Raw genomic sequence first — 13,920 nt, 5'->3', positions numbered from 1 at the left:
GAAAATGTGTGTGAGCACCACTCAGTTTAACTGTACCACTAACAAACATATTTCTAGTCCCATCATAACAATTGTTTGCAGAATTTCCTGTATATCAAATTAGTTTTCTATTTTTTATAGTAGTGCTTTTTAAAAGCACAGGAGAGGAAAAGGACAGATATCCCCAAAAAGGAGGAGATTAAGTGTACATGTTCACAAAAGTTACCAGAGCCATATTACAAAGCTGTATTCAGGAAGGAAATCTATGTAGCACCCACTTGCTACAACCAATTCCATTTAAAACATTCCCATTAAACTTTCAAAAACATCTGAAATGCAACATCAGTCTAGGAAAACAATTATCTTTTTTTCAGTATCAAAAAATCACTGCAAGGTGATTACTGGATTTCTGTATGGATGCTGTAGAAAAGCACCATTTATGTACGCAACATCAGTGCACAGATTTTCTTTGCAAGTTTTCTTACAAAGATATGGATTCAGCTGTGGCTTAGTTAATTTTACCCCTCAAAATTTACTTTACTGTATTAAGAGGTTTACCTCTAGGAGCCATGGTTTTAGTTTTCTGTCCAGCAGAATATCAAATCCCAGGACTTCAAAGCAGACACTGTCACTTCCTGGTGCTTGCCCTGGCCTGCACATGCGATAAGCGTGAAGCACGTGCGGCTCTGCAACTATCAGAGTCTTCACCACCAGCTCCTGCAGGCATTTGTTCCAGAAAAATTCATCAGGACAGAAGACACCAGCATATATTGAACTACAGTATTTCATGCTTCAGTATTTTAAATTTCATTTACATATCTACTAGAAAAAATATTTTACATTCCAAAGAAATACAATAAACAAACAATTCCTATGTAGTACCATGTATAACTTTATATGGTTCATGTAGTTTATATAGTTTCAGACTATATTGTTACACTTTCCGCGGTACATACAAACTTTGAGACTTGCAGTAAGTTAAATGATAAAAGAAAATTGGTATAAAAGTATAGTATAGCCAATCTTCATCCATTTCATTTTGCAGTATAATTTTTCTAAGTGTTCTCAGAATCATATAAACAGCTTTAAGCTGTAACAGTCTTAAACCTATTCCTCATCTAAAGACACCTGTAACACAACCACTTCAATGGTGCTTGATTAAGTACATAGATATATGCAACATTGACTACAATTTTGTAAATATTCACACATAAAATTCACTTTATACTCCAGAATAGTCTCCAAGAATTTAAATGGCATGATTCCTTTGTACCATATTGCATATGTGAATAACTGTTTGAAAGGACTTTTGATCCTCAGAAAAATGCTAACATTAAATTAGTAATCAAACTATGAATTTAGTCTTTCAAAAACATAGTAATTTATAGTATGTCCTTTGTGACATCCATTGCTGAGAATTTAGATTATTAGAGTTTCAAAAACCATTCTGAATTGTAGTAAAGCAGATGGCAGAATCAAGTAATTTTCTAAAAATACATAAAACAAAGAAAAATGCTTTAGTCTATCTTACTGAAATATCACTCCAAAATTTGGAGACATCAAGGTTGTTTGTTTCTAGAAACTCAGTAAACCATTTTATGGAGCGTTTGCTTCCTTTGTCTTCTGTTTCATCCCGTTCAAAATGTTCATTATGTTTATTGACAGAGTAGTTAGTCAGATGCATATACAATTGACTCTAAAAAAAGGAAGAAAATACATTTTAAAAACTTAAAAAACAATTCTTAAATAATCAATTCAAAATCATGTAAAGAAATATTGACATTAAATCTATAATGACATAATCAAACAGCTCATATTTGCAAGTAACACTACATGCAGATTTAGTGTTTCTGATTCTGGGAAATTTCATGACTGAATCCTCTGTAGCCTTCTTACAACAAAACCCGGGCTTCTACTTAAGCCAGTTGCAGTGAACTGCTCTACCAGTCCACATCTGGTTAGACAATATAATATATCTGCTATCTTCACAGGTCTGTATGCAAACAGCTACCTAAAACAGTAAAGAGCAATTACCATAACTTAGACAATGATTACATTCCACAGGAAGCAAACAATAAAGATGGTATTCTGAAGTGCTACTTTAAAAGCGCTAAAAATCACTCTGGCATCTGCTTCATAGACAATCCCACATTTCAGTTTTCACTGTAGCTTATTTATGAGAAATGTTCTCATGATAGTGATACTTTGAAATATCTTTTACATATAAACTCATCTGCCATGCTGATATCTGCCAAAATTGCTCATTTTTAACTGGCTGGTAGCCATACATCAGAGGGAGGTAAATTTCAAAACATACGTTACATAAATGACTGAGTGCTACCGTTCCTTTATGGAGTAAAATGTCACCAGTCAGCAACAGACTCACACTCAATTAATGTCAGCAATAGACTCACATTATCAGTTGAATTCAAAGAAAGCATTCCCTTTCTATGGCCAATTTATAAATCATGATCTGTACATTTACATTATCTCCCAGAAATTCATTCAGCTTTTCAGTTACACTATGGTAATGCCTGTCCTCATCACAGTGACAGTTCTGTCGTGTTTGATTACATACATGAGAGTAGATGATATTCTAAGGTGACCACAAGCCTTCTGTTCCAATTCATCTTTAATAGATAACACAAACCTTCTGCTATCATTTATCTCACTAAACTTCCTTATCTTTAAAAAACTTGATGAAATTACCAAAGCCAAACAATTTAATTGCAAGCTAGTTAACAGTATACTGTAGTAGCACCAGAAGTAATGAATTTTTTCCATGGCTTCATTACTCCTTTAAGAATCATGCTGAAATCTATTTGTTTTGAGTCATCTTTCAATGAAATTCAAATTATTTCAGACAAAAGTAATTATTTGTCAGACTACAAAAAAAAAAGTGTTTGTGCATTTGAACTGATGGTCCAAAGTTATTTGAAACAATGTCACTGTGGAAAAATGTCATCCAAAGAACAAAGTCATTAGTGACAAGCAGGTTATTTCACACAATGGACAACCTCCAACATGAGCAGTTCTGAGAACACAGAAACAACTGCCTGCTCTGTTTATCCGCTCAGAGCATATTTCAGTGCTGCTAATGCTGAGATTAGCAGCAATACACAAATATTAAAAGCAAACTATTCCAAATATAGTACTGGAACACTTCCAAATACAGCATTTGTACTGGGCTTCAAATTGTACCTGCGTTTTTGAAAGACACACCAAGAGATAGTCACAATTTTAAGTTTCGTGCAGGCAAAAATGCTCTATGGTGTTTTCTGTTACATAATTCCATGGAAGCTGCTCTAAAAGCAACAGAGTACAGAGGGTATAACAAACCTAATGTACAAATACCTTCCAATGCTGCAAATCTACTTCTTAGATATCTGTATTTTGGTCTGAGCCAAAAGAGAAGGGTTTACACCCCCCAACAGGGCAACATGCTATACAGTGGAACAAGAGGAAGAAATTGTGCAAAATCTTTAGCATGACCCTTACCATTTCTTGTTTTTCTCTATGTTTATAGGCAGACCTACTGCATCACCCTAAAGCTGCCAAGTACATACTCCTGTCCCTGCTGAAGCAGTCACTAGCAAGCAGCAGCAGGAGATTCCCTCATGTTCAGGGACTGCAGTCAGCATGGGTCCCTTACAGTGCTGGTTCTCTCCTTTCTGCCTAAGTTCCAAACACAATGGCTGAAACCTGGCAGGACTCTCAGCAAAGGCTCCAAACTTCATGGATGCTAAGCAATTATTTAGCAGAAGATAAACTTTATTACCACCTGCCACCCCAGCCTCAGTCTCAGATGAACATAAAAGCAATGTGCCTGCTCTTGAAGTGATTTTATTTTCTTTATTTTTTGGGTTGATATCTTTTATTTTCCTCTTTTTTCCTCTTTTCCTTTTTAGAATATATTTAAACTAATTAGCATACATACATGCAAAGTAATATAAAATTTTTATATATAAGCAATAATGTGGCTATACTTGCAATTTTGATAGAAAAGAATGTGTTAAGTACCTTTGACATAATTTTTTTTCCTCTTCAATGACAATGCAGAAGTTTATCCAGATGAATTCAAGTCTCAATTTATTTAGTTTTACCACCTGCAAACACTACATGGGTTAAAGTCTACACCATAAGCAATAAAATTGAAATTAATTCCAACTTACCAAATTTGAGTCACTGGGGGGGTGATACTTTTCTGTGCCCATTCTCACCAGTCCATCATGATATAAAAATACTTTTAATGGATCACAGGAAGTTACAAGAATATACACACGTAAATCAAACTTGTAGCCTTCCATAAGAAATGGTTTGTCAAGATATTCCTGAACAATTAAGTGATCCTGAGCTTGTAACTTTTCTCCATTTCTTATTAAAGAGATCCTGGTAAAAACAAAAGTTATTTTAAAACTTGGACATTACTTTTTTAAATAGATTATAGTGGTCACCCAGACAAGTAGTGAAACAGACTAAAGCCTATCTAGAGAAAGAGACTTAGATATCTGATTTTTAGGGCAGAGAAAATGTTCCATTCCCTTACAAGGCTTTTGGTATCCTGTCCTTTACTGAGCTTCACTAGATGAAAAAAAAAAAAAAAACAAAACCCGGCAATGAGCCATTTCAAAGTAACTTTCTGCTTGTTTTGATTCAACAATTTGTAGTAATGAGTTTGCTCTACACTTAGAAATTGTTTGGCAGAACGACCAGTCTCCAGCTTCTGTGATTATTCCCCATGCAGCTCTAAAAATAGACTTCCAGTCTTTGTCACAACTTCTGCCTGAGGTACAGGCTGCAAAGAACTTTCAGTGCTAACATTAGGTGATGAAGTTTGCAAAGAAGGACACTGATCTGTATGACTGAGGATGGCAGAGATTAAGCTCAGTATTTCTGTATTTCCAGTCCCCTCAAACCAGAATGAAAACAGGTTTATATATGAACTTATGAACTTATAGTCTTTAACTACATAGGCTTTTAAACAACTGTAAAAGCTAGTATTTTCAGTACACAATTATTAACCTAAAATTCCCAGAACCTTAATTCTACCTTAATCTTATTCTCTATTATATATTTCAGAGGTTTGGTGCTGAATACTCGTAATAGAGTGAAATACTTGGCAGAAATTTCTCTGAACTATACTGGTACCTTTCCCTTCAGCTTATCTTTGCCCTTATCAAGAGGACTGAAAAATGAGGAAATGGAAAAGTTTGGGTGCCTTACTTTTATAGTAATTCTGACATATGCTGAAAAACTAAGAGCTTTACTATACTGTATAATTCAAATTGATATTAAAAGCAAAAAAAGTTAAAACAAAATATTGGGGAAAAAAAATAAAAATGCAATTGCAGTATTTATCTCATTGGATTTTTACTATGCAGCCCTGTCACAAACAAAACTTCAACTCAACTGCAGATCACAGTCTCTTCAGGGGTGTGCCCTGCTTCCAAGAGGGCAAATCCAGCCACATCCCCAACAGCATCTCCTCTGTCTCTCCTACACCTTGTGGCTGCTGCTCTTAAACAGGTTTCTGCTTCTCTGACTGGCCACAGTTTGGGAACACAATGGGGTGCTTGGGCTGTTTTTAAAGCTGTTAAAGATCCTGACTTCCCACACACCATCCCTGCAGCCTCCAGCCACCAGAACCCTGCCAGTTATGCCCAATATAATCTCACCCTATAAATCTAAGCACAGCAGAAAAATTCACGAAAAAATAACTGTTCTTAACAATTGTTTGAGCTTATTTAAGGCTTGTGAAGCCTTCACCCAATACACTGACTTTCATATGACTCACAATACAATCTTCTTACTAATACACAGCTTCTGTTAATGTTGTAAGTAGCCCTGGATTTCATCTCTAACAGGTAAGAAGACTCGAGTTAACTCACAACTCACCCATGTCCCATTGCACCATTAGCTGGTTTGACTATGAAAGTTTTCTGTCTACGTTTCTTCTTCAATTCTTTTACATAGTTCTGAAACTGTGTGTATTCTGCAGGAAAGATCCATGTTCGAGGAACGAAACTGTACTCCTGAGGCTGACTCTTGATCATTCTGCAAGAAAAGGGTAATTGAGTTAAAATCTTTTGATTACTTTGATGTTTCAATCCTCAAGATTAAAAACCACTTATGATTTGATAAGGGAAGTTTTTTAGAAAAATTCTGTAATATGAAAGTAAACTTTTGCATTTCTTTAAGAATAGTTAGAGCTCTATTACATATTAAAATGAGTGTGAATATGCTACATTCAAAAGCAGAGTATCTTGAGCATTTTTGCTTATGTGCTTATTATGTTACTGGCATCCATCTCGTTTCTTGGCATCCATCTCAATCCTGTTACAATTTTTGGCCAGAGACTCAGATGAGTCAATGCTATTCCTATTCTTGGAAATATTGAACTTATAACAAAGAATGGATTTTTTGGAAGGGGGGTGGTATTTGGGAAGTATCTTAATTTTCATATTAGTAGGTGTCTGGGGAGGTATGAGGATCAACAGACAAAAAAAAGAGGAGTTGGGATATTTGGAGTTTCCTCCAAAGTGCAAAAAAGACTGAATTTAAAATTAGAATGGAAGCAGTTAAGGAAGAGTTTTTTGTTCCTTTTAAAAGAATTTTAAAAGTAAGGAATTGTAGTAAATAGACTAGGACACAGGCCAAGCAACTCATTCATTTCCTATGTAGGACAAATCACAAAAGTTTTGATTAGTGTTTGGTCCCAGTATATCAGGATTAAGATTCCAAGAGAACCTAATTTAATCAAAAGAAAGCAAAGACATTCAAAGCAAGACCAAGCAGGGAGGGAATAGGGGTGAAGGGATGGAACAGAAGAACTAAAATAAAAATAGGGAATCAAACTCTGAATCTGGGGAAAGGATGAAGCAAGGTCCTGGTCTCCCTGCTTTAATAGCTGTGGCATCTGAGGTAGTGAGTGTATCTTATTCTGTACCTCTGTTGTATGTGAAGAAAAATGGAAGAATGGTAAGGAATTCAGGTAGTAGAAGTTTCCATCAGCCAGAGCTGTGTATGTGGCAGACAGAAGATACACCCACAGCACACTGTCAGTCTGGCTGAGGTACACACGAGTTGCTGTAATGCTGGTTAGCAGCCGAGGCATAGGAGCACTGGGGACTCCGTACTATGCACACTGGTATCCTAGTTCCCAACAGGATAAATGTAGTCTTTGCTAAGTTACATACTGGTGCAGCTAGCTTGCTTCAGCTACTCAGTACCTGAAATTTCCTGCACACAGAACCTCATATGAAATTATTTCAGGTAATTCACAACTACACTGTAGCATAGAGTGGACACATCTAAAACACAAATATCCACAGACCAACAGAAAAGAATTGGAAGTTTAAAAAGAAATTAATTGATACAGGAAGTTCCCAAACTTTTTTTGTTTAATGCCACTACAGTGAAGTTTAATACTTTTTAATTACGTACAGGTTTAGGTGTTTTTCTCATTTTGTATTGAAAACTAATAGCATCAGCATAACTAATGTGTAAAAGAGGCAATATAATTTCCATTTTTCATTTCTACTATGAGCTTACATTAATACTCTTGGGCAGATACTTTTTCTTTAAGTGGCTAAAATAATAATGGAAAAAACAGAGCTGCCAGCCACATGTGTAGGGCTAGGACTGTAGCCAAGCAGACTGGTATAATGGATACACTGTCACCAAACGGAGTAGCCAACTGCCCAACAAACACTCTGCAGAAACCACAACAGCTACAGCAGTACTGCATGAGGTTCAGTGCTTCTGCAGCTTCATTGTAACTATTATTCTTACAAATCCAGTCCAGTGAAAGCCACTAAATAGTCAGGAAAACTTTTTGAAAGCAGAAGTGGATATTATAATTCCTGATTCATTTATATTGTTAAACTACTCTTCATCTGCTCTGTCTTTACAAATGTAATTACTTTGCCAACTGAGTACCTTATCTAGGCAGAAATTATCCTTCAGGCAAAAAGCAATTTCTGTGTTAGTTTAAATCCCTCTCCAGATTATCTATCATTTGCATCCTGTTACATGCTAGAGACTGCTGTTTAAATTACTTAGGGGTTTCAATACACACACTCCCTACTCATTGAATATAGCTTCAAGATATTCTTGATATATTGATATTATTTTGTGACTGAAAGTATATTAGTTCTATATGCCTTTTCAATGCATAACTGGGTGGATTACAAACACTTAATATTATGAAGTGGAATGCTTCAGCATTGTTTATAGGTTCTGGGGCTCACTAAAACTTTCAAAAAAAGAATTCAGCTCTGTTCTTTCCCTGCAAGGCCCTATTCAGAAAGAGCTTAGGAACATCATTAAGTAGCCTGTAGAATCAAGGCCTATTCCATTACAATAGCCCTATTTTTCTGCACATGGGCCATCCACTACTATGAGTAACCACTTTTTCACTGTGCTGCTCCATCCTTTAGACTTTGCTGTCCTTATCAGGAGGTCTGAGAAATAAACAGCAAATTATTGTTCTTCTGAGTACTATTCTACTCACAAATATGGTCAGAATGTGCTCTTGATCTCATAGTGCTTTCTGTACCAAAGAATCAATGGCGTTGAACAAAACACAGCTTACTAAAGGAACAACCTTCAGTCTAATAATGCAGATTCCACTGCCTAAATTTCAAAATCCTCTGACTTTTCACATATGAAAAGTTAGTGGGTATGTACGGATGAGAATGATTCTTGGCCCATGATCACTTCATGAACTTTTTTAGTATCATCAACAAAGGTGCTGGAAAAAACAGTATCACATAGATGGATCCATGCCCCTTCCCACTCATCCTGTGCACCTTCTCCCCCATTTACTGAATGCATTTTGTAACCACACTTATCCTTCACAAGAGGAGCTCTCATCTAAGAGACACTTCACAATGGTCTCTTAAGATCTAGTTCGCCCTACGATGGCACTTCTGTTGTTACATTTTTCTCTTCTGTGTTCTGATTATTACCCTTGAAAGTGATGCTCATGCTGGCCTTTTTTTCTCAATTACATTCCTCTTTCCATCTGATCCATTATTCTGTGTTCCTACACTTTCTTTGCTGAGTTGTCTTTTTTCATATTACACATGTTACATAATACACTGGTCTCTTCTACCTTTCTGCATGTGAAAACCACATTGTCCTGTGATCCAGAGTGCTTGGATATTGCCTGCAAAAAGAACTCCTAAAGTGCATTACCTCCTGAATAGTATTTTTCTCTCAAAGTAAGGTAGATTTGTTCTTCTACTTCATTCCCAACAATGTGCATAAAATGGAAGGGTGAAATCAATACAACAACAAACATGGGAGTAAAAGAAAAAAAGGCCACTCCACCAATTCTCAATACAGTTTAATTATCTCTCAATGATAGTGATCAGTAGAATCAGTAATGGGAGTAGAAAAGATGGCATGCAGCAGTAAACAAGACAAGAGAATTCGCGTTTCTGCACATTCAAATATTAAGACAGAACAAGAGCAGTAGGAAACAAAATCCAGCACTCTACGGGCAAGAGCCTGCTCAACCACATATCTCAACTGACTTATAATTTTAACAGCAGTCTCAAGGCATATTATTTTGATTTTTATGAAGTATGAATACTGAGTTGTGAGGCCAGTATTGAGTTGTGAGGCCAATATTGAGACAAAAAAAGCAACTGATTAAGCCCTGCTCTATCTACTGATATTAAGTGAAGTCGCAACATAGATGTTTGACCCAGAGTTACAGAGTAAGAGAAATTATTCCCATCTTAACTATTTGTGCAATCTCAGCATTGAGTAACTTCAGACTGTGTTTTGAACTCAGAATTCAGTAGGTTGAGACAGGTATCATCAGACTGCATTTGAAAGAATGTGTGCAAGATAACAAGAGCCTTTTGTCCATTTTCCATATTTTTTTTAAAAGACCACAGAACTGCAGTAATACACAGGGGTACCACTGTGTACCAAGCTGACTATTTCCAAGACTTCTCCAAACAGCTGCTTCCATGTGCTATCTCTGTGTTTTACTTTCAGTCCAAGAGGGGCAGTGCAAAGTGCTTGTGCAGCACCACTGACACAGGGAAGCTCTGCGGAGAGCTCACATGGAGACAACACAGCAAAGCACACAATAGTTGCATCATAATAGTTGCATACATTCTACATGTTATGTGTTTTAGTTACAAAACAGAAAAGGAAAAAGAAATTGAAACAGAGAGAGAGAGAGATCTCACATTACTCACATTAAACACATTCATATGAAAACAAATTCTGTTCTGTTAGCAGTTAAGTTGCGTAAGTCAGGTTGAGGGCCAAAAGATTAACTCTATTAATAATTGCTCTACAAACTAATTCAGATTAGAGTAAAATATTGACATATATTTACCCTCAAACCTTTCCTTCCTACCAGGCTATCAGATCATTATTTAGTACTGTTTTCTCATAAGTCTTACTCACAGATTCTCAGCTAGGATAATTCCTCAGAACCCAGTTATTCCACTAGAGTGAGGAGAATTTTTAATTAGACAAATGAGCCTCACTAACTAATTTCTTATATAAACAGTAAGATGCTTCACATATTTTAAATTTGATATGCACAAAACCATAGCCATTAATTATTTTAAACAAATACTATCACAGAACTGGTCAGGTTGGAAGGGACCTCAGTGGGTTCTCTGGTTCAGCCTCCCAGATGAAGCAGGGTTACCCTAGAGCACATTGCACAGAATAGTCCAGATGCACTATCCAGCCACATATAGTTCTTTTTTTTTCTGTTCTACTATTATGGGATACATACGTGGGTGTATTATGTATTAGGTTTATTGTACATTAATTCAAGACTCACCTACATTCTGCAATGTTTAGACAGAGAAGTGAACCCACATAATATTCCAGTGAAGTCAATTGGAGAAATAAAGAAGCCCACTCCAATACTAAAGATTCAGGACCAAAGCTGAAGTTATTAAAGGACTTTGAAAATTATTCTTGGTCCTTTCTAGTTTCTTAGTAAAAACAAAGAAGCCTCAAAAGCAATAGCTCTGTATATTATTGCATTAAATACTACAGCTGGAAAACTTCTTAATATTAAAAGAAATATTACTTAGTCATGTTTCTTGCCAGAAAATCCTTTCTGCATATCTCTCCCATTCCTGGAAAATGATTGATTCTCTGAGGAAGTAAGAAAAAAAAGAAAATTAATTGAAAATTTGTAGTTTTTCTGGCATACCTTCTTACAATCATTTAAAACAGCTGCATGCTCAGGCAAACAAAAGTAGTGTTACATCTAAATTATTTAAGATAATATCTTACACTATACTACATATTCTTAGCAATGCCAGAGATGCTGCAAGTTGTATTCTCTTCCATCAGTATGAGTGCCATTGCTTTAACTGCATGCATGAGAGTATCATAGTTTTATTCATAAAGCTATCTAAAAACAAAGAATGCAAACACAAGATAAAGGTAAAAACCCAAAATATTTATTCACAGGACTGTGGAGAGAGTTATGGTTGTTAACTTACTGCTTCAAAGCTTATGAGAAACTTATAAACGATATTTTGTATCTTCTTTAAATTGATCATTCACAACACCCAACTAGCAGAAAAAAGCATGAAAGAACAGCCCCAGATATTTACACACCCAATTCCAAGTGGTAAGAGCAAATGACTGTGGAAAAGAGAATAGGATTTTAAGCTAGGCAGTGGTACAGCCTTAATGCAGCCTGGTTGGTTGTGGTTTGTGTGGGCTTTTTTTCCCCTTCACACAAATGGAACTGAGCAGTTACTGACAATTACTGAACATTTCAGAGTGAAGCAGCTTATTGAAAGATGTCAAAAATCTAAACTGCCACAGTACCTGATAGTTCCGCAGCTCAGCAATCTTCTCTTGCTGCACAGCACAATCGCTCCAGATAAGATTTGCTGTTTCATCCTCATCACGCGTTTTCACAAAGCCCATTTCCTGTATTACTACACGCACTGTGGAGAAACCACACACTTAGGGACTACTTTGAATCTCTAAAATAGATTAATTTTCAACATTTAAAAATTAATTAACATTTTAAACACCTCCAATATAGAACCCTTTGTTTGAGAACAATGTTAGCATGGGAAGCTATTTATCTTGCAATATTTGCATCAGCCTGTCACAAACCTGCCATTACAAAGTTACAGCACCTCACAGTGAGGCAGGACTCAACCACTGATGAGAACTGCAAAGAGCTTCAAGGTATTCCCCAATCATCCAGCAAAAATCCTCTTGTTCAGCAGTTAGATTTAATCTTGGTTATGCCATAAGGCAATTTTAAAACAGTGATGACTATAAGTGTCACTGCAGATAGGGACAAAAATGCCTCCTTTGACAAGGTACATTGTTGCAAAAGCAAATGCATGCATTATTTTAGTTTTAAAAAAGTAAAAATTAAAAAAAGGACTATGTGATTATGTGCCATGTATAACTCTGATACTAGGAAAAAAATATTTTAGTACCAAACATGAAAATACAAAACATTAATGGATTTTATTGAGAAGCCTCTGTATTAGAGCATTTAACATTGAATTTACACTGCTCAGCTTTCAAGGCTTTAAGTAAACTTCCAAACAATACATAACACATATCTAGAAGGTTCTTCCACAGCCTTATTGATTACCTAAGTTTTTACATTTCAATGGAACAAGTGGGAATTAATATGAGTAACAATGGGGATGAATAGATGCACAGGATTGAAAGCTATGAATTAAATGTTACAAGAAAACCTCAGGTTTCTTAAGAAAGAAACTCCTTCAGAAAAGTCTCACTATCAGCTTGATGCAAAGTCCATTAATTCACTCCTTTAATCAGTAACTCTCTCACATCAAAGGCTATTAGGATGAAAACAAAATATGCAGCTTCCTACCAATTTCATATTTTGTGCCAGCAACATTGGCAGTGATGACTCCATTCTTCTTCTTCTTTCTGACTTTTCTTTTAATTGTGCCCTGATAGGGTAGTTCCGAACTCAAAGTCAGAGGAGCACTTCCATGGTTATCTTTGAAAAACAATGTTGCAACGATCAACATTTTTTTATCTCAAATAACATATACAAATTACGTAAAAGTAGAAACAGTACTCCATCACAGTTTATAGGTACAAGCACACTGAATAGTTCATAGGGTATATTAAAAATCCAAGACTAGCATACCTCCCTCATTAGGAAAGGATGGCATTATAATCTAGGATACTGCAGAAATAGAGTTCAAATTCTGTTCCAAGTTCTCAGCAAATGGTGAAAATGTCCAAGCCAAATTACTTAAAACTCCAGTCATGCCATTTCAGTCTCTGGTTGCAGAAAATATTAGTTCTGGAATGGATAGATACCTGTGTTAAAAAAAGTAAGAGAGACTTTCTCATAGACAAATCCTGAAAAAAAGCAGGAAACTAAATAAGAAAACATTTTTAATTGCATGTATAAAGAATTGCTTATTTTACAAGATTGATCAAGCTATTGTAAATACAAAACTTTGTTCATTGCAGTTCAATTTTCTTTCTGGAAAAATCGTTTTGCAGTGTTAATTTTCAAAATGAAATTATATTACCGCTTTTTCTGATTTTCATTTGGGTATGGGACATTTTGGACATGAAAATAGGCAAGACTGAATTCAATCAGTACTGCCACTTTCTATCTCCACAAAGCTCAGTGAATATAGAGTCATTTAAAACCATATTTTAAGTAAAAAATTAAAATCAGACATACTCTGTGATAGGTTTTCAGTACCAAATGGGAAATACCTGAAATAATACAAATAATCCATTTCCCCTTTTTCACTTTTCAGTTATTTTTAAAGCAATTGTTCAATAACCATGTGGTAATGTGGCTGCAGTTTCATGACCACTTCATGACAAAACAGATGCAATTTGAAGACATTTTGGGTCAGCAAACATAAATTCTCAGTTTTTAAAGTGAGCATTTATTTACATAAAATGCTATTT

The 13,920-nt window shown here is 35.6% G+C and overlaps 1 protein-coding gene across 1 annotated transcript in view; it reads right to left on the bottom strand.

Moving 5' to 3' along the window:
- TTLL7 (tubulin tyrosine ligase like 7) overlaps nucleotides 1–13,157 on the bottom strand; it is a 44,046-nt gene extending 30,889 nt beyond the window's left edge. The window contains exons 1-8 of the mRNA XM_062497390.1: nucleotides 13,133–13,157; nucleotides 12,848–12,979; nucleotides 11,809–11,930; nucleotides 11,054–11,121; nucleotides 5,875–6,033; nucleotides 4,152–4,368; nucleotides 1,511–1,675; nucleotides 538–696 (exon numbers count right to left, since the gene is read on the bottom strand). Of these exons, the coding sequence (XP_062353374.1) occupies nucleotides 538–696; nucleotides 1,511–1,675; nucleotides 4,152–4,368; nucleotides 5,875–6,033; nucleotides 11,054–11,121; nucleotides 11,809–11,930; nucleotides 12,848–12,979; nucleotides 13,133–13,157 (1,047 nt within the window). The remainder of the gene's footprint in view (nucleotides 1–537; nucleotides 697–1,510; nucleotides 1,676–4,151; nucleotides 4,369–5,874; nucleotides 6,034–11,053; nucleotides 11,122–11,808; nucleotides 11,931–12,847; nucleotides 12,980–13,132) is intronic.
- Nucleotides 13,158–13,920: the final 763 nt, after the last annotated feature.

Source organism: Cinclus cinclus, chromosome 8, assembly GCF_963662255.1.
Source record: "Cinclus cinclus chromosome 8, bCinCin1.1, whole genome shotgun sequence".
Lineage (NCBI taxonomy): Eukaryota > Metazoa > Chordata > Aves > Passeriformes > Cinclidae > Cinclus > Cinclus cinclus.
Note: the sequence above shows the minus strand (reverse complement) of the source record. Positions and strands in the feature narration are given on the sequence as shown.